Below are 20,354 nucleotides of genomic sequence, written 5' to 3' on the forward strand. Positions count from 1 at the left end.
AACTCCTAACAGTAGGCTGGGAGGTTAGTATGGTGTGGTGCTGTCCCATTTGCTAAATCAGGTAGCTGATTACTTCAACTTTACAGCACAGACACCCATGATAACAGACTGTATGGCAGTATACGCCTCAACCACACTAGTCTCTGTTGGTGGAAAGAGCCTACACCACCTAGTTTCTGAACCCAACATCTCCTCCATCACCAGTGCCTTCTGCAGAATGATTTCAGTGGCACCAGCCGACACAAGCAGACATTACAGAAGCAGATACCGGAAGAGATGTGACAGTGGGTCACAGTGAAGAGTGGTTGATAGGGCTTTTATTACTAGTGCTACATGACAAGGGTCATTTATTGGTTTAAATAATTGGCTAGAGCAGTGAACTTCATATTTGTCTCAGATGAAGAAAATCCAAACTGCAAGATATCTCTTTGATGCATAATTGCCATAAAGCAGAGAAGAAATAGCATGGCCATGTACACACTGCTATTTTAATATGAAATATGGCTTGATAAAAATATTTTGCAGAGAAAAGTCCAATTCTAGTCATCAATCTGATGTTGTCATGCACGGTTTTACATTAAACAAATAGACAATGAATGTGACAATGGATTACAAATAGTGATGAGCGAATATGCTCAGTACTCGAGATTTCTCGAGCACGCTCGGGTGTCCTCCTAGTATTTTTTAGTGCTCGGAGATTTAGTTTTCATCGCCGCAGCTGAATGATTTACATCTGATAGCCAGCATAAGTACATGTGGGGATTGCCTGGTTGCTAGGGAACAGATGTAAATCAATCAGCTACGGCACTGAAAACTAATTCTCTGAGCACTTACAAATACTCGGAGGACACCGGAGAGTGCTCGGGAAATCTCGAGTACCGAGCATACTCGCTCATCACTAATTACATTACCTAATCTACTAATCTATTACCTATGATATTAATTACTACCACAAGTTTTACGTATAACAAGGAGTAGCACCCTATACAAGTTAATTGGCAATACGGGAATAGACAGAAATAGAAAAGCATATATTTTTCCTCTCCAATAGACTATAATGAAAAATATGTTGCTTCTTCTTCACTTAGCTTTTCCTTTTACTCTTGGCTTACAGTGAGACAGAGACCAAAAGACAAAGGCCCCAGTTAATCAAAGCAATTTCACGAAAATACTGGAGTACATTGCTTTAAAAATTTGCAGAATTGCTCAAAGTTGAGCAAAACTGTTGTGACTTTTGGTGTTTTTAAGGCAGTTTTTCTCAACTTTGTGAAAATGAATGAAGCTGGGCAGTACAAGGGCATGACACCAAAGTAAATCATGAGTATACCCTATGCCAGAAATATCACTCCAGTTAGGGACTGGAGTAAGATTTCTAGCAAACCGCACTGAGGCGCACAACACTCGTCAGACACATCTGATTCATTAATCAGAAGCGTCTGAATACTACACGCCCCTTCATCAAGACCAGTAGGAAAATTCCAGGTCTTGATGAATCGGAGTCTCAGTCTCTACTCTTCCAATCAATGGAAGTCCCTGTGATATTCTGATGCCACATCATTTATACGTGTTTTACTATTTACAGGTGGTCAAGCACCATTAAAGTAGACAAAAGTAAGGTATCACCATTCATATGCATTAGATAATTAGTCAGTGTACAATCTTCAAATTAGAGATACATTACAGAAAAAATGTTATCTATTTTATAGTCATAAAAAGAATACTGCTTCCATGTAGAAGATGCGAAAGTAACAGTTGACGCTTGCAATTTTTCTGTGCGCTGCCTTAACCCTCCAGACAATCCTGCGCTGAAAACGGCAGGATGAAAGGTATGGTACTGTATTGCAGAGTACAGCTCAGACAGCAACGTGTTTTGTGTGTAGGAAGAGTTTCTTGTAGTCATTAGCAGCAAATCCAAGTGCAGCAGAGGTAAGGATTACATTTTTACCACTCTATTAAATGACATAAATACATAATTTAAAAAAAGATTGCAAATAATATTATGGCATAATCTGCAGTAAAAAACCTCTGTAAAAATTGTGATAAGAACAAAATCAATACCTTTTTATCCCCCTCTCTACAGACTCTGATCCTCATGCTTCCCCTTTAACTCCTATGTCCATTTCCCCTTGATTTCTGCCTATCTGTTGCAAGATTACCTTTGTTCCTGAGTGTAATCCCTTTAATGCTCCATTCCAATAAAATATATTCATATTGTTGAAAGTGAGAATGCTTCGAAGGTTAAAGAGAGTGATTGTAACAATAGCAGTATGTAATAGAATTGTTATTTTTTTATGATAGCCCCTTGTGTATTAATGAAAGTGATTCTTACTTCTCATGGAAGATCCTTCTTCATATTTCCATAAAAATGTTTCATTTTATATAGTTTAAAATGTTTTTCCACAATTGAATAAAAGAAAGGCATTAACATGTCCATTAAAACAGTCTCACCTTTGTTGTTTTGACTTTGTTCCCAGTACTACAACTCCATCCTGTCAAGTCTGGTAGAACTTTGCAGTCTTCTCCATCTAAACATGGCTGCATATGACACCACCATTTCTGGATAACTATAGAAGCTAAAGAAATACATGTATGGTAAGTTATCAGTAAAATCAAGGAAAGTCCTGTATCTTTTCTAAGTGATTAAGCTGTTTTGAAATTATATTAGCAATTGCCCAGCCATTGTTGTATTTTCAAGCTAAACCTAAAAACCACATAATGACATCACTTGTTCTGTATAATGTTAAAAGGGTTGTCCTGAACTTAAGCATAGGTCTTCAATGTCTAATCAGTGGGGGTGAGACACCTGGCACCCGCCAATCAAATATTCTGAGTGTTGGCAGTGGCTGGAACTCCTTTGTTATGGAGCTGCATTGCACAGTTCCGTGAACAGAATAGTGGCCACGGCCGGGTACAACACATCTACCCAATAAGATAATTTGTAGTTTACCAATAGTGAACAAATAGAAGGAAAGTTGGTGGTAAAATACAAAATAAATGTACATGCTGAGAAGCTCAACAAGTATCGCTGTATACTGAAAGCTTCTTTAGGTGTCTTAGGCTTGAAAAATCTGTTAGAGTACAGTGAAATCTGTGAGAAACTGGTACTTGCTTTAGGCAGTCTGTGACTTATTATTATACACAATTGTTAATGGCTTCATCTAGTTTTAAGTGGTTTGCACTCTATTTTTCTGCTGGTTTGTGTTATATATACAGCTCTCCCAAAATTAAGAGACCACTGCAAAATGTTCAATTTGTCTGATTTTTCTCTTTATAGGTATATTTTTGAGTAAAATGTAAATTGTTCTTTTATTCTATAAACTTCTGACAACATGTCTCCGAAGTTCCAAGCAATAAATTTTGTATTTATTTTCTGAAAATGAGAAATGGTCAAAATAACAAAAATTACATTGCTTGCAGACCTTAAATAATGCAAAAAACCCAAGTTCATAATCATTTAGAAACAACAATACTAATGTTTTAACTCAGGAAGAGTTGAGAAATAAATATTTTGTGGAATAACCATGACTTTTAGTGATGTGCAAACGTGCTAGCCACTACTCGTTACTCGCCTGAATATCACTATGCCCGGTGTACTCGGCGAGCACTGAGCATTTCTGGGATTATATCGTCGGTCACTGGTGTCTCCACCCAGCATTTTTGGCAGATTTTAGAGACTCAATCATGTTGCAGAGATTGTCTGCCAGGCCATGAAACGCTGTAACCATCTTTGTTGTGGTCGTGCAGTGGTTGGCTGGCCGCACAGCATCGTCCCGAGTATAAGAGACCTGGCGCCGCCCTCCTCGTCGCATTCTGCTCCGGATTCAGCAAGTGTAGGGAGAGCTGCTGCCAAGATAGGGTCAGAATCGTTGTTTTTATAGTTAGTTTAGGTCTGCAACTGTTAAATCCACAACTCCTGAGAAACCAACAGTCCTTATTAGGGCTAATTCATGGGTCCGGATATTGCAGCGCTAGTTAAGCAGGGTACAGCATAACCACATCAGTGCAAGGCCTGCAGGCACTGTATGTGCATACAATGCTCCCACTGCATCCCTCCCAAAGCTCCATAACTGTCTGCTCCTGCAGCTTTTTTTACTATGTACCTAGTTGTATTTTTTTCCCCATAAATTCACCCCCCCCAAAAAAAAAGATACAGTGTGTTCTGTCAGACTGAGACCTGTTTAAAAATCATAGTTTGTCAGGCTTACGTAGCATAGTTGTGTGTGCTAGCCTTGTACCACAGTTTTTTTTGTGTTTTAAATTCACAAAAAAGGCCTCACATATCTGCGTGCTCCAAGTTTGGGCATGTTACGCCGTTTTGCCACTGTTTTTGCTGTCTGTTACTCTACTTATATACAGCACTATTTTGCATTTTACAAAAAAACAAGCCACAGATTTGGCATTATGGTATTTCTATGACAGATCTCATATATCTGCATGATCCAAGTTTGGGCATTGTAGGCCGGTTTACCACTTTTTTTCCTGCATGTTGCTCTAATTATATACAGCACTATTTTGCATTTAAAAAAAAAAAACAGGTCACTAGAGTTGAGCGAAACGGGTCGGCAATTTTCAGAAGTCGACGACTTTTGGCCCTGTGTGGGGTCGGCCATGAAGTCGGCGATCTTCTGAATCTGGAATCGGAATTCCGATACCAATTCCCGATATGTTTATATCGGGAATTGGTATCGGAATTCAGATTTAAGTGTAAAATAAAGAATTAAAATAAAAAATATCGCTATACTTACCCTCTGACGCGCCCTGGTACTAACCGGGGACCTTCCTTCCTTCGAATCAGCCCTTCCAGGACCTTGCGGTGACGTCGCGGCTTGTGATTGGTCGCGTGGCCGCCCATGTGACCGCTCACGCGACCAATCACAAGCCGCGACGTCACCGCGACGTCACCGCAAGGTCCTGGAAGGGCTGATTCGAAGGAAGGAAGGTTCGCGGTTAGTACCAGGGCGCGTCAGAGGGTAAGTATAGCGATATTTTTTATTTTAATTCTTTATTTTACACTTAAATATGGATCCCAGGGCCTGAAGGAGAGTTTCCGCTCCTTCAGACCCGGGAAACCATTGGAAACCCAATGCACTGCATTGGGTTTCGAGTTTCGGCCGACCCCGACCCCGACTTTTTTATAGGATCGGCCGATTTCACTCGACCCGACTTTTGAAAAAGTCGGGTTTCGTGAAACCCGACCCGATCCTATAAAAGTAAAGGTCGCTCAACCCTACAGGTCACATATTTGGCAGTGTGGTATTTCCGTGACAAGCCTCATATATCTGCGTGATCCAAGTTTGGGCACTGTATGTCCTTTTACCACTTTTTTTTTCCTGCATGTTACTCTAATTATATACAGCACTATTTTGCATTCAGAAAATACAGGTCACATATTTGGCAGTGTGGTATTTCCGTGACAGGCCTCATATATCTGCGTGCTCCAAGTTTGGGCATTGTAGGACAGTTTACCACTTTTTTTCCTGTCTGTTACTCAAATTATATGTGGCACTATTTTGCATTAAACTAAAAAAAACAGGCCACATATTTGGCAGTGTGGTATTTCCGTGACAGGCCTCATATATCTGTGTGATCCAAGTTTGGGCATTGTAGTTCGGTTTATCACTTTTTTTCCTGTCTGTTACTCTACTGATAAACAGCACTATTTTGCATTACAAAAAATACAGCCCACATATTTGGCAGCGTGACAAGCCTCATAAATCTGCTTTCTCCAAGTTTGGGAATTTTAGGTTTTCCACTGTTTTTGCTGTCTGTTACTCTACTTACATACAGCCCTATTCTGCATAAATTAAATTCACAAAACAGGCCCAAAAAATAGAATACAGTCTGTTATGTCAGGCTGAGGCCTGCCTGATGTTTCTATTTTAAAAATAGTCGATTTGCAGGCATACTGATCAGATATTATTTCGCTCCTAATAAATGCATTTGTGTTGAGCTTTTGAAATAGTGCAGTAGTCTATTTAAAATGGGCAAGGTAAGGGGCAAGGGATGGGGAAGTGGACATGATGCTGATGGTGCATGCAGAGGATGAGGCCGTGGCCAAGGTGAAAGTGGGCCACAACAAAGACCCACATCTTCTCACTCGACCAGCACACCACTATTGAAGCCAGAGCAGTGTGAAACGGTTATTGGTTGGATAGCCAATAATGCTTAAAGTCACTTAGCCACCACCACCATGTCTTTCACACAGTCAAATCTGAATAGCCGTGAGTGTGGCCCGGATATTCCTCACCCTGATCCTCTTTCCTCCCATCATGCCGTGTTCCCTGAGACAGCTAATCCCACACTTGGATACTCTGAAGAGCTGCTTTCCATTTCAAGATTCCGGACTCTCGGACGGTCAACTTGAAGTGAGGAAAGATAAGATTGCATGTAGAGCTGCCCAAAGCTTTGACCAGCCCTGGTCACACAAAGGCGATGGTGGGAATGCGTCAGAAGAGGGGGACAATGATGAGACACAATTGCCAGAAAGTCAGAAGCAGGGTGCGGATGTGGAAGACGAGGTGGTGGATGACTATGTGACTCACCCAACCTGGCAGGAGGACATGCAGCGAGGGCAGCAGCACACAAAGGGGAAGGTGGCATATCACCCCAACAGGCAGGAAGAAGCAGTGTGGTGGCCACAGACAGAAGGCGTGCATCCGTTCCCCATAACACCAACATGAGTGAAGTTGCCATTCCAACTTTTTTGATCTTCCCGAGTCTGGTTATTTTTCAAAGACTCTAACAATAACATCAAACAGGCCATTTGCAGCACTTGTCATGCCCGCATCAGCAGGGGTAGCAAAACAAACAGCCTGACCACCACCAGCATGATCATGCACATAGCAGCAAAGCACCTGACTTTGTGGGGCAACCCCAGGCTCCAGGACCACTGTCTTCAGGTCACACCACTGCTTCTTCCACTGCTTTGCGTGGAAGCCAATCCTCAGTACACTGTGCATGTGAAGATACCTCTAGCCTTGCACCTGTTGTTGCCCACAGTCAATCAGCACCATCATCAATCCCATCCACGTACTTGTTCCAGCACAGCCTTCAGTTGTCGATACCCCAGTCTTTGGAGCGCAAGTGAAAATATCCAGCACACGCCCCACAGGCCACTGTCCTAAATTCTAATATTTCTCTTCTGCTTGCACTAGAAATGTTGCCTTTTAGGCTCACAGAGATGGAAGCTTTCCGCAACCTGATGGCGGCGGCCATCCCAAGATACTCAGTCCTTAGTCGCCACTATTTCTCCCTGTGTGCCGTACCGGCATTACACCAGCATGTGTCCCACAACATTCCCCATGCACTCAACAATGCTGTTACAGGGAAAGTCCACCTAACCAAGGACACATGGACAAGTGCTTGTGGGCAGGGACGGTACATCTCACTGACGGCACACTGGGCTAACATAGTAGAAGCCAGGAACCAGTTTGACCTTGGGATGGAACACATCCTCCCTATCTATGCCGAGGATTGCTGGCCCTACGTCAATCAGGGTTGCCCCCACAGTCTACAGCTCCTGCACCTCCTCCTCTTTATCCTCCATTTCTGAAATCAGCACATCAATCAGAAGCTGGAAGCACTGCAGCACTGCCTCAGCCAAGTGGCGGCAGGCTGTGCTGAAGCTAATCTGCATAGGTGACAAATAGCATAATGCAGAAGAGTTATGGACAGCGCTGAAAGAGCAGTCAGTTATTTGGATGATACCATCAGCCAGGTATGGTCGAGTGTGACAATGGCCTTAACCTGGTGGTGTCTCTGAGGCAAGGTGAGCTTACACACGTACCCTGCTTGGCCCATGTGCTTAACCTCATGGTTCAACGTTTTCTGAAAAGCTACCTGGAGCTGCCGGATCTGGTAGTAAAAGTACGCCATCTGTCTGCCCATTTTAGAAAGTCAGCTACAGCTTCAGCCGCCCTTGCTGTGCTTCAGCAGCTTTTGCAGCTTCCAGCTCACCGACTGGGGTGTGATGTCCCCACATGCTGGAACTCTACGCTGCACATGTTGGAAAGGATTTGTGAGCTGAAGAGAGCAGTTGTTGACTACCAACATCAACAAGGCCATCGATATTCAGTTCAGATTCCACATATAAGACCTCAGGAGTGGACATGGATGTCAGACATATGTACCATCCTCCAAAACTTTGAGGACTGCACCATAATAATAATATAATAATAATCTTTATTTTTATATAGCGCTAACATATTCTGCAGCGCTTTACAGTTTTTTGCACACATTATCATCGCTGTCCCTGATGGGGCTCACAATCTAGAATCCCTGTCAGTATGTCTTTGGAATGTGGGAGGAAACCGGAGTGCCCGGAGGAAACCCACGCAAACACGGAGAGAACATACAAACTCTTTGCAGATGTTGTCCTGGGTGGGATTAGAACCCGGGACCCCAGCGCTGCAAGGTTGCTGTGCTAACCACTGCGCCACCGTGCTGCCCACCAAGATGGTGAGCGACGGTGACGCCATAATTAGCGTCACCATCCTGCTTCTCTGCATTCTGAAAACCTCTCTGCTCAAAATTAAAGAGGATGCATTGCAGGCAGAGCACGAGGACATGGCACAAGGAACCATACAGGGGGATTACACTCAGCCCAGCCTCATGTCTTCTCAACGTGGATTGGTAGGCAATGAGGAGGAGGAGGAGGAGAAGGAAGAACAGGAGCTACTTTCATGCAATATAGATGGTACTACAAGCACAACTGTCATACCATCTGTTCAGCGTGGATGGCATGAGGACAGGGAGGAGGAGGAGGAGGACAGCATGGTCAGCAGTCCTGTTGGTGAGGACACAGAAGTCTTGCCTGTTAGAAGTCTGGCACACATGGCTGACTTTATGTTTTGCTGCGTTTCACGTGACCCTCACATTATAAAAATTTTGGGTGACACTCATTACTGGTTGGTGACACTTCTAGACTCATGCTGCAAGGAAAACTTTCAATCTCTTTTGCCAGGGGCAGAGAGGTGTTCTAAAATGTGGCAGTACCAGAGAGCACTTGTAGCGGAATTACTTAGAAAATTCCCATGTGAGAACTCTTACAGCAGACGTCAGAGTTTGTTGTACAACCAAGGAGTCCAAGCGAGAGAGAAAGAAGTATAATCCAGCTCAGGCAGGGGAACAATGGCAAAGTTCTGGGACAGTTTTCTCACACCCTCCCATCGTGACAGCACAGAAGCAAAGGGTGCTGTCATAAGAAGTACAATGTTTGGTAAGATGGTAAGGGAGTACCTTGCAGATCGTACAAACGTCCTCCATGATTCCTCTGTGCCTTTTAATTATTGGGTATCCAAGCTGGACACGTGGCATGAACTGGCTCTCTACGCCTTTGAGATCCTGGCCTGCCCTGCTGCTAGCGTTCTGTCAGAGCGTGTTTTTAGTGCCGCTGGTGGAATTATAACAGACCAGCGCATTCGCCTGTCAACTGAAAATGCTGACAGGCTGACTCTTATAAAAATAAACAAGGGCTGGATTGGGAAAGACTTCTGTACACCACCAAGTGAAAACAGCGAAACATAACCTCAAATACATTCTCTGTTTTGGGGAGGTGTATTCTCATGCACCTCTTCACAACCACACATGAGTATATGCTGCCAGATTTGGTCTGGAACATGCTCTGTACTCTTATAGGTCGGTGCATTTTGGCATGGGGGCTGTGATGGCATTATTTAAATAAGTAAAAAAAAGGACCCAACATTGGGGAATTGGCCATTACATTACATTGGGCCTATTTCTTAACTATGTCTCCTGCAATGTGTCCTTTAACTGCCACTAGATGACCAGGGTGAACGTGCTCTCTACGGTGAATTTTGGGCAAAGCGGCCGTGATTGCACTATATTATTGAGTAAAAGAGACCCCACATTGGGGAATTGGGCATTACATTACATTGGGCCTACTTCTTATCTCTGTTTCCTGCAATGTGTCCTTTAACTGCCACTAGATCACCAGGGTGAACGTGCTCTGTGCAGTGCATTTTGGGCAAGCGGGCTGTGATAGCACTATTTTATTTAGTAAAAAAGGACCCCACATTGGGGAATTGGACATTACATTACATTGGGCCTACTTCTTAACTCTGTCCCCTGCAATGTGTCCTTTAACTGCCACTAGATCACATGGGTAAACGTGCTCTGTACGGTGAATTTTTGGCAAAGTGGCTGTGATGGCACTATTTTATTGAGTAAAAAAAGGACCCCACATTGGGTTATTGGGCATTACATTACATTGGGCCTACTTCTTAACTCTGTCTCCTGCAATGTGTCCTTTATCTGCCACTAGATCACCAGGGTGAACATGCTCTGTACGGTGAGTTTTGGCAAGGGGACTGTTATTGCACTATTTTATTTAGTAAAAAAAGGACCCCACATTGGGGAATTGGGCATTACATTACATTTGGGCCTACTTTTTAACTCTCTCTCCTGCAATATGTCCTTTAACTGCCACTAGATGACCAGCGTGAACATGCTCTGTATGGTGAATTTTGGGCAAGGGGCTGTGATGGTACTGTTTTATTTAGTAAAAAAAAGGACCCCCACATTGGGAAATTGGGCATTACATTACATTTGGGCCTACTTTTTAACTCTCTCTCCTGCAATATGTCCTTTAACTGCCACTAGATGACCAGCGTGAACATGCTCTGTATGGTGAATTTTGGGCAAGGGGCTGTGATGGTACTGTTTTATTGAGTAAAAAAAGGACCCTGCATTGGGGAATTGGGCATTACATTACATTTGGGCCTACTTTTTAACTCTCTCTCCTGCAGTATGTCCTTTAACTGCCACTAGATGACCAGCGTGAACATGCTCTGTATGGTGAATTTTGGGCAAGGGGCTGTGATGGTACTGTTTTATTGAGTAAAAAAAGTACCCCACATTGGGGAATTGGGCATTACATTACATTTGGGCCTACTTTTTAACTCTCTCTCCTGCAATATGTCCTTTAACTGCCACTAGATGACCAGCGTGAACATGCTCTGTATGGTGAATTTTGGGCAAGGGGCTGTGATGGTACTGTTTTAATTAGTAAAAAAAAGGACCCCCACATTGGGAAATTGGACATTACATTACATTTGGGCCTACTTTTTAACTCTCTCTCCTGCAATATGTCCTTTAACTGCCACTAGATGACCAGCATGAACATGCTCTGTATGGTGAATTTTGGGCAAGGGGCTGTGATGGTACTGTTTTATTGAGTAAAAAAAGGACCCCACATTGGGGAATTGGGCATTACATTATATTTGGGCCTACTTTTTAACTCTCTCTCCTGCAATATGTCCTTTAACTGCCACTAGATGACCAGCGTGAACATGCTCTGTATGGTGAATTTTGGGCAAGGGGCTGTGATGGTACTGTTTTATTGAGTAAAAAAAGGACCCCACATTGGGGAATTGGGCATTACATTACATTGGGCCTACTTCTTAACTCTGTCCCCTGCAATGTGTCCTTTAACTGCCACTAGATCACATGGGTAAACGTGCTCTGTACGGTGAATTTTTGGCAAAGTGGCTGTGATGGCACTATTTTATTGAGTAAAAAAAGGACCCCACATTGGGTTATTGGGCATTACATTACATTGGGCCTACTTCTTAACTCTGTCTCCTGCAATGTGTCCTTTATCTGCCACTAGATCACCAGGGTGAACATGCTCTGTACGGTGAGTTTTGGCAAGGGGACTGTTATTGCACTATTTTATTTAGTAAAAAAAGGACCCCACATTGGGGAATTGGGCATTACATTACATTTGGGCCTACTTTTTAACTCTCTCTCCTGCAATATGTCCTTTAACTGCCACTAGATGACCAGCGTGAACATGCTCTGTATGGTGAATTTTGGGCAAGGGGCTGTGATGGTACTGTTTTATTTAGTAAAAAAAAGGACCCCCACATTGGGAAATTGGGCATTACATTACATTTGGGCCTACTTTTTAAACTCTCTCTCCTGCAATATGTCCTTTAACTGCCACTAGATGACCAGCGTGAACATGCTCTGTATGGTGAATTTTGGGCAAGGGGCTGTGATGGTACTGTTTTATTGAGTAAAAAAAGGACCCTGCATTGGGGAATTGGGCATTACATTACATTTGGGCCTACTTTTTAACTCTCTCTCCTGCAGTATGTCCTTTAACTGCCACTAGATGACCAGCGTGAACATGCTCTGTATGGTGAATTTTGGGCAAGGGGCTGTGATGGTACTGTTTTATTGAGTAAAAAAAGTACCCCACATTGGGGAATTGGGCATTACATTACATTTGGGCCTACTTTTTAACTCTCTCTCCTGCAATATGTCCTTTAACTGCCACTAGATGACCAGCGTGAACATGCTCTGTATGGTGAATTTTGGGCAAGGGGCTGTGATGGTACTGTTTTAATTAGTAAAAAAAAGGACCCCCACATTGGGAAATTGGACATTACATTACATTTGGGCCTACTTTTTAACTCTCTCTCCTGCAATATGTCCTTTAACTGCCACTAGATGACCAGCATGAACATGCTCTGTATGGTGAATTTTGGGCAAGGGGCTGTGATGGTACTGTTTTATTGAGTAAAAAAAGGACCCCACATTGGGGAATTGGGCATTACATTATATTTGGGCCTACTTTTTAACTCTCTCTCCTGCAATATGTCCTTTAACTGCCACTAGATGACCAGCGTGAACATGCTCTGTATGGTGAATTTTGGGCAAGGGGCTGTGATGGTACTGTTTTATTGAGTAAAAAAAGGACCCCACATTGGGGAATTGGGCATTACATTACATTGGGCCTACTTCTTAACTCTGTTTCCTGCAATGTCTTTTCTTTATCTCCGACGACAAGACCTGGGTGAACCTGTTCTGTACTTTTTTAGGCCCCATAATTTTGAGCAAGGGAGGCTGTGATGGCAATACTATATTTTTAATAAAGGTACCTCCCTATTGGTGAAACCACATCTTTGTTGGCAAAAACTTCATAACATTTGTGCACCTTAAAGAGCTCACTTGAAAAGCTCCTTTTTGTGATGCCTGGTTGCTCACATTGGACACAATACACTTCATATAAATTTGATAAAGCAATGCTGTTACTTTGCCTCAGTAGTTCCTTAAAAATATAGCTTTGTTCACTATATTTGTTTCTCTACTTGCGAGCCTTCACTTTGTCTGCCTCAAATGTACAAATGGAGAATATACAAATGGCAATTTGTAAACAAGATTGAAATACTGTATACCGAATGCATTCAGAGAATCGCATAACTGCATTTCTTGTAAAACATTTAGAGATGTGACAGACAATGCTCATAGTGACACAATCTTGTTAAATGTTTGTTTCTTCACTTCACAAACAGTTCTAAGCCTCCATATGTTTGCTGTTTGTCATTGTAAAACATTAAGGTTTACTGAAACAATGCCGGTGGTGGTTTGATCAAAATCCTTGTGGCTTTTATTTTCTAGGGGAGTCTGATGACTCCATGACATCTCAGTTTCATCCAACCTTGACAAGTGGCCACTTGAAGGTGTGGGTGAAACTAGAGTTACTACATAGTCATGTTTCTCTGGTCTTACGTAGTGAATAACACTAAGACAGATGCCAAAACTGGGGTACCTGTACATGTACAGTATGCTGATACCTGCATGATTTGGGAAGGCAATGCAGTGTAGGTAATCTCCCAGGGGTTCTCTGTCTTGTCCTTGCTTCTCTGATATTCCAGATGGATGATGTTAAAAAGCCTCTTTTGTATGATGTAAGTATACTGTGTGTAGTTAATCTTTATATACACGTAATCACTATATGTATTTATTCCTTATCTGTACTAAGTTATTAACCTTTATATGTTAACATATACAAAAGTGTACGCACTCACATTATTCAATCATACTATTTCTTGAATTTTGTAGTTTGAAATAAAATTGCCTTGTATTGCAAGTATTACCCGTATTTAAAGCCGTATATGAACCTTAGTGTTAAAAACATGGCAAATAAAATTGCCAAATTCTCCTGTCAATAATTCTGCAAAGAAGAAACCATCATACAAGTGGATTTTCATGGGCCCATCCAGTATGTGGGTTCCAAGGCGTAATGGGGTGTATTTGACTATGCAGCAGGGCTGGCCATGCTGCAAATGTGTAAAACAAAGGAGTACTGGAGGACAAAATGAATATTGTGAAGTGGATTTTCATGGGCCCATCCAGTTTGTGGGTTCCAAGGCATAATGGGGTGCATATGACTGACTATGCAGCAGGGCTGGCCTTGCTGCCAATGTGTAAAACAAAAGTGTACGGGAGTACAAAATGCATATTGTGAAGTGGATTTGCATGGGCCCATCCAGTATGTGGATTCAAAGACTTATTGGGGTGCATATGAATTGGTAGCAGGGCAGTTCTTGCATTCAGTGCAACATTTTTTCAGGAGGCCCTCCTGGATATCTTATGAAAGGGGTATTGTGGTGCGTCGTAATTCTTGGCAGCCCATCCACTCACAGCATAGCTACAACAGTTTAGGAGACCCACTGTTTAATAATGGCCCTTTAAAAAGATTAATGCCGCCTGATGCACCAGTAAAAATAGGCTCTGTGACTTTTAGAGTCCATCCTTCATAAATGAAACAAGATGGGTCTGCTTATGTGTCACACTCCACATGGTCAGCTAGGGGTGTTAAATGTTATAATGACATTTCCCATTGAATGCGTTTGTAGTGGTTGAAAGCAATGTTAAATTTGAAAAACACTTCAAAAACTCTGCGTCTGAACTAAGCCTTAGTGGGGGAGGAAATTTTCGGTCTGGGGTTAAATATTTGGCCTTACAGGCAAGTCATTAATCTGCAAAGGATGTTCCTTAACATATTTCCCAGCAAAATACGTTTTGGTTTCATTTTAATGTGTTTTTTGTTGCCTCGGAAAAAATGGCATGAATCTCGGAAAAGATGTTTACAGCTCTGAACTAGGAGTCAGGAATGCTTCCAGGTGTGATCCCCATGATGTCCCGGTGTCATTTGGGCAGTGTTTCCATCATTTTCAGACATTTTTAGACCTTAAAAGGACCCCCAGGGGATCACGATAAAAATACTCGGGTCTTCCATAGACATTGGGCTCACTTTTCTGGCCCAGTACCCGAGTATACCAATCTGTTCGACCCGAGCAATGAGCACCCGAGCATTTTAGTGCTCGCTCATCACTAATGATTTTTAATCACAGCTTTTATGCATCTTGGCATGCTTTCCACGAGTCTTTTACACTGCATTTGGGTGACCTTAAGCCACTCCTGGTACAAAAATTTAAGCAGCTCTTATTTGTTTGATGGCTTGTGTAAGATTGTAGTAGCATCATACGCAGTGAAAAGGCAGTGACCCACAAAGTTTAAGCACAAAAGTATCTTTTAATGTGTTTCTTCACAGCATTAAAGTCCGTGACTCTCATGCACACCAATGGACTTCATCCTTCTGGATGCACATTTTGGGGAGGACAAACAGCACCCCCTAGCTGTAACAGAGGCCACAGCCTCACACTTGTGACTATCCATCTTCTTCTTGAATATATTCCATTGTTTTTTAATGGGCTTCAGGTCTGGAGATTGGGCTGGCCATGACAGGTATTTTATGTGGTGGTCCTTCATCCACACCTTGATTACCCTAGCTGTGTGGCATGGCACAAGTCATGCTGGAAAGAACAGTCCTCAGAGTTAGGGAACATTGCCTGAGCAGAAGGTATCAACTGTTTTTCCAGGATAACCTTGTATGCTGCTTGAGTCATACATGCTTCGCAAAGATTAACCTGCCCAATTCCAGACTTGCTGAAGCATCCACAGATCATCACCGATTTTCCACTAATTTTCACAATGGGTGCAAGACACTGTGCCTTGTACGCCTCTCCAGTTCTCCGTCTAACCATTAGACACCCAGGTGTTGATCCGGGGATGCTTCAGAAAGGCAGAATTGGGTAGATTAATCTTTGCGAAGGACGTATGAATCAAGCCGCATACAAGGTTATCCTGAAAGAACAGTTAATTTCTTCTGCTCAGGCAGTGTTCCCCAACTCTGAGGACTGTTTTTCCAGCAGTTCAATGCACCATGCCACACAGCTAGGTCAATCAAGGTGTGGATGAAGGACCACTGCATCAAATCCCTGTCAGGGCCAGCCCAATCTCCAGACCTGAAGCCCATTGAAAACCTCTGGAATGTAATAAAGAGGAAGATGGATAGTCACAAGCCATCAAACAAAGATGAACAGCTTAAATTTTTGTACCAGGAGTGGCATAAGGTCATCCAAAAGCAGTGTGAAAGACTGGTGGAAAGCATGCCAAGACGCATAAAAGCTGTGATTAAAAATCATGGCTATTCCACAAAATATTGATTTCTGAACTCTTCCTGAGATAAAAACAATAGTATTGTTGTTTCCAAATGATTATGAACTTGTAGGTTTTTTGCATTATTTTAGGTCTGCAAACAATGCATTTTTTTGCTATTTTGGCAATTTCTCATTTTCAGAAAATAAATACAAAATGTATTGCTTGGAACTTCAGAGACATGTTGTCAGTAGTTTATAGAATAAAAGAACAATTTACATTTTACTCAAAAATATACGGTACCTGTAAAGAGAAAAATCAGACAAACGGAAAATTTTGAAGTAGTCTCTTAATTTTTGCCAGAGCTGTATATATATCCAATCATGGCCGAAAGTGTTGACTCCCTGGAAAATTAATGAAATTACACGTTTTGTTATACACATTTATTTCCTTTGAGTGTATTGGAAAAACACAAAAAAAAAACAGAGGAAAAAAAGGCAAATTGGACACAATAGCTCAAAACCCAAAAAATTTCCCCGAAAATTTTTTTGCCACCCTCAGCTTAATATGTGGTTGCACACCCTTTGGAAAAATAACTGCAATCAATCACTTCCTATAACCATCAACAAGAGTCTTACACCTCTCAACTGGAATTTAGGACCACTCTTCATTTGCAAACTGCTCCAGATCTCTCATATTTAAAGGGTGCCTTCTCTCAACAGCAATTTTAAGATCGCTCTGCAGGTATGCAATGGGATTTAGATACAGACTCATGGCTGGCCACTTAAGAACTCTCCAGCGCTTTGTTTCCATCTATTTCTGGGTGTTTCTTGAGGTATGTTTGGTGTCATTGTCTTGTGGAAACCTAGGATGACTTGGGATGCAAAAAAAGCTTTCTGACTCTGGGCAGTACATTGCAGCTCAAAATCCTTTGGTAATATTCAGATTTTATGATACCTTACACACAGGCAATGCACCCATATGTAAGCACTGTGCTCTTTTCTTTGTAGGCCTGTTTCCAATTTTGGAAAACAGAATGATGGCTTTAGCAAAAATCTCTATTTTGGTCTGATCTGTCCACAAGACGCTTTCCCAGAAGGATTTTGGCTCACTCACGTACATTTTGGCAAACTGCGGTCTAGCTTTTTTTATGGATCTGTGTCAGCAGTGGGGTCCTTCTGGTTCTCCTGCCATAGCATTTCATTTGATTCATATATCGATGGATAGTTCGCACTGAAAATGATGTACCCTGAGCCTGCAGGACAGCTTGAATTTCTTTTGGAACTTGATTGGGGCTGCTTATCCACCATCCAGACTATCATGCTTTGCAACCTTTCATCATTTTTTCTCTGACCTCCACATCCAAGGAGATTAGCTGCACTGCCATGTGTTGTAAACGTCTTGATTTTGTTGTGCATCGTGGACAAAAGAATATCAATATTTCTGGAGATTGACCTGTAACATTGAGAGTGATGATATTTTTCAACAATTTTGGTTCACAAATCCTCAGACAATTCTCTTCTCTTTCTGTTCTCCATGCTAAGAGTGGTACACACAGACACACAATGTAAAGATTGAGTTAACTTATTTTCCACACCTGTTACTTGCCTCAGGTGAGTTTGAATGAGCATCATATGCTTGAAACAAAGTTGTTTACCTACATTTTTGGAAAGGTGTCAACTATTTTGTTGGGACCATTTTGGGGGTTTAATATTATATTATGTCCAATTTGCTTTTTTTCCTCTGTTATTTTTTTTGTTACTTCAATACACACAAAGGAATTAATAATAATTTTGATAGCACCAACATTTTCCGTGCCACTTTACAATCTTAGAAGGGCCTTGTACAGACAATAAAGACATTACAGAATAACACATAATTCAGATACCAAAAGGCGTGAGGTTTCTGCTTGCAAGTTTACAATCTATGAGGAAATAGGGGAGACATGAAAGGTAAATGGTAAAATGTGCTTATATTGCACAATACAGCCATAATATACTAAATTTGGTATGCACATAACTCTGCATGAACTGATCACTAGCCAGTATGTGTACAGTACAGATACAGAAAGCTATTAAGTGCACGGTGGGTTTGTGAACAGATACTATGAGGGTAATGATTTTGAAGAAAACTTTGTAAGGACAAAATGGGGATAGTTAGATAAGTGAGCTGGGGCAATAGGCCTGTGTAAAGAAATGTGTTTTTAGGCCATGCTTAAAACTGTGGGCATTGGAAATTAATCGAATGGCCATGGGAAGTGCATTCCAAAGAATTGGTGCAGCACATGAGAAGTTTTGGAGACGGGAATGAGAGGATCGGATTATTGACTGAGACAAGGGAGGAGATGTAGGTGGGTGCTGAACTGTGGAGCATTTTGTAGGTACCAGTGATAAGTTTATTTTGCACTCTGTAGCAGATGGGAAACCAGTGCAATAACTGCCACAAGGTGGAGGCATTGGTGTAGCGGTTGGAAAGGAATATGGTCCTGGCTGCTGCATTCAGGACGGATTATAGAGCGGAGAGTTAAGTAGAAGAAAACTGATTAGTTAATGGTTGCAATAGTCCTGACGAGAAAGAATAAGAGCAACAGTAAGAGTTTTTGCTGAGTCAAAGGTAAGAAAGCAATGAAATCTAGAGTTGTTTTTGAGGTGTAGGTGACATTAGTGGGTGAGTGATCGAATGTGGGGAGTGAAGGAAATATCTGAATCATATATGACACCAAGACAGCAGGCATGTTTCTGGGCAGTAATTGTTGAACCACATACGGAAATAAACGTGAATAACAAAACGTGTAATTGCATTAATTTTCTTGGAAAATTACTTCATTTTATGGAACAATATCAAGGGCGCAAACATTTTCAGCAATGACTGTATTATATTTAAAGCATATATATATATATATATATATATATATATATATATACAGGTCCTTCTCAAAAAATTAGCATATAGTGTTAAATTTCATTATTTACCATAATGTAATGATTACAATTAAATTTCCATATATTATAGATTCATTATCCACCAACTGAAATTTGTCAGGTCTTTTATTGTTTTAATACTGATGATTTTGGCATACAACTCCTGATAACCCAAAAAACCTGTCTCAATAAATTAGCATATTTCACCCATCCAATCAAATAAAAGTGTTTTTTAATAACAAACAAAAAAACCATCAAATAATAATGTTCAGTTATGCACTCAATACTTGGTCGGGAATCCTTTGGCAGAAATGACTGCTTCAATGCGGCGTGGCATGGAGGCAATCAGCCTGTGACACTGCTGAGATGTTATGGAGGCCCAGGATGCTTCAATAGCGGCCTTAAGCTCATCCAGAGTGTTGGGTCTTGCGTCTCTCAACTTTCTCTTCACAATATCCCACAGATTCTCTATGGGGTTCAGGTCAGGAGAGTTGGCAGGCCAATTGAGCACAGTAATACCATGGTCAGTAAACCATTTACCAGTGGTTTTGGCACTGTGAGCAGGTGCCAGGTCGTGCTGAAAAATGAAATCTTCATCTCCATAAAGCATTTCAGCCGATGGAAGCATGAAGTGCTCCAAAATCTCCTGATAGCTAGCTGCATTGACCCTGCCCTTGATGAAACACAGTGGACCAACACCAGCAGCTGACATGGCACCCCACACCATCACTGACTGTGGGTACTTGACACTGGACTTCAGGCATTTTGGCATTTCCTTCTCCCCAGTCTTCCTCCAGACTCTGGCACCTTGATTTCCGAATGACATGCAAAATTTGCTTTCATCAGAAAAAAGTACTTGGGACCACTTAGCAACAGTCCAGTGCTGCTTCTCTGTAGCTCAAAAGTGGCTTTACCTGGGGAATGCGGCACCTGTAGCCCATTTCCTGCACACGCCTGTGCACGGTGGCTCTGGATGTTTCCACACCAGACTCAGTCCACTGCTTCCTCAGGTTCCCCAAGGTCTGGAATCGGTCCTTCTCCACAATCTTCCTCAGGGTCCGGTCTCCTCTTCTCGTTGTACAGCGTTTTCTGCCACATTGTTTCCTTCCAACAGACTTACCATTGAGGTGCCTTGATACAGCACTCTGGGAACAGCCTATTTGTTGAGAAATTTCTTTCTGG

At 42.0% G+C, this 20,354-nt stretch overlaps 1 protein-coding gene across 2 annotated transcripts in view; it reads right to left on the reverse strand.

The window, feature by feature from the left end:
* Positions 1–20,354, reverse strand: part of TAFA3 (TAFA chemokine like family member 3) — a 1,052,604-nt gene that overhangs the window by 451,716 nt on the left and 580,534 nt on the right. For both annotated transcript variants that reach the window (XR_011319810.1, XM_069761753.1), the window contains exon 4: positions 2,449–2,573. Coding sequence is in view for 1 of the 2 variants with exons in the window: in XM_069761753.1 (XP_069617854.1) it covers positions 2,449–2,573 (125 nt within the window). In the remaining variant the exon portion in view is untranslated. The remainder of the gene's footprint in view (positions 1–2,448; positions 2,574–20,354) is intronic.

Source organism: Ranitomeya imitator, chromosome 3, assembly GCF_032444005.1.
Source record: "Ranitomeya imitator isolate aRanImi1 chromosome 3, aRanImi1.pri, whole genome shotgun sequence".
Classification (NCBI taxonomy): domain Eukaryota; kingdom Metazoa; phylum Chordata; class Amphibia; order Anura; family Dendrobatidae; genus Ranitomeya; species Ranitomeya imitator.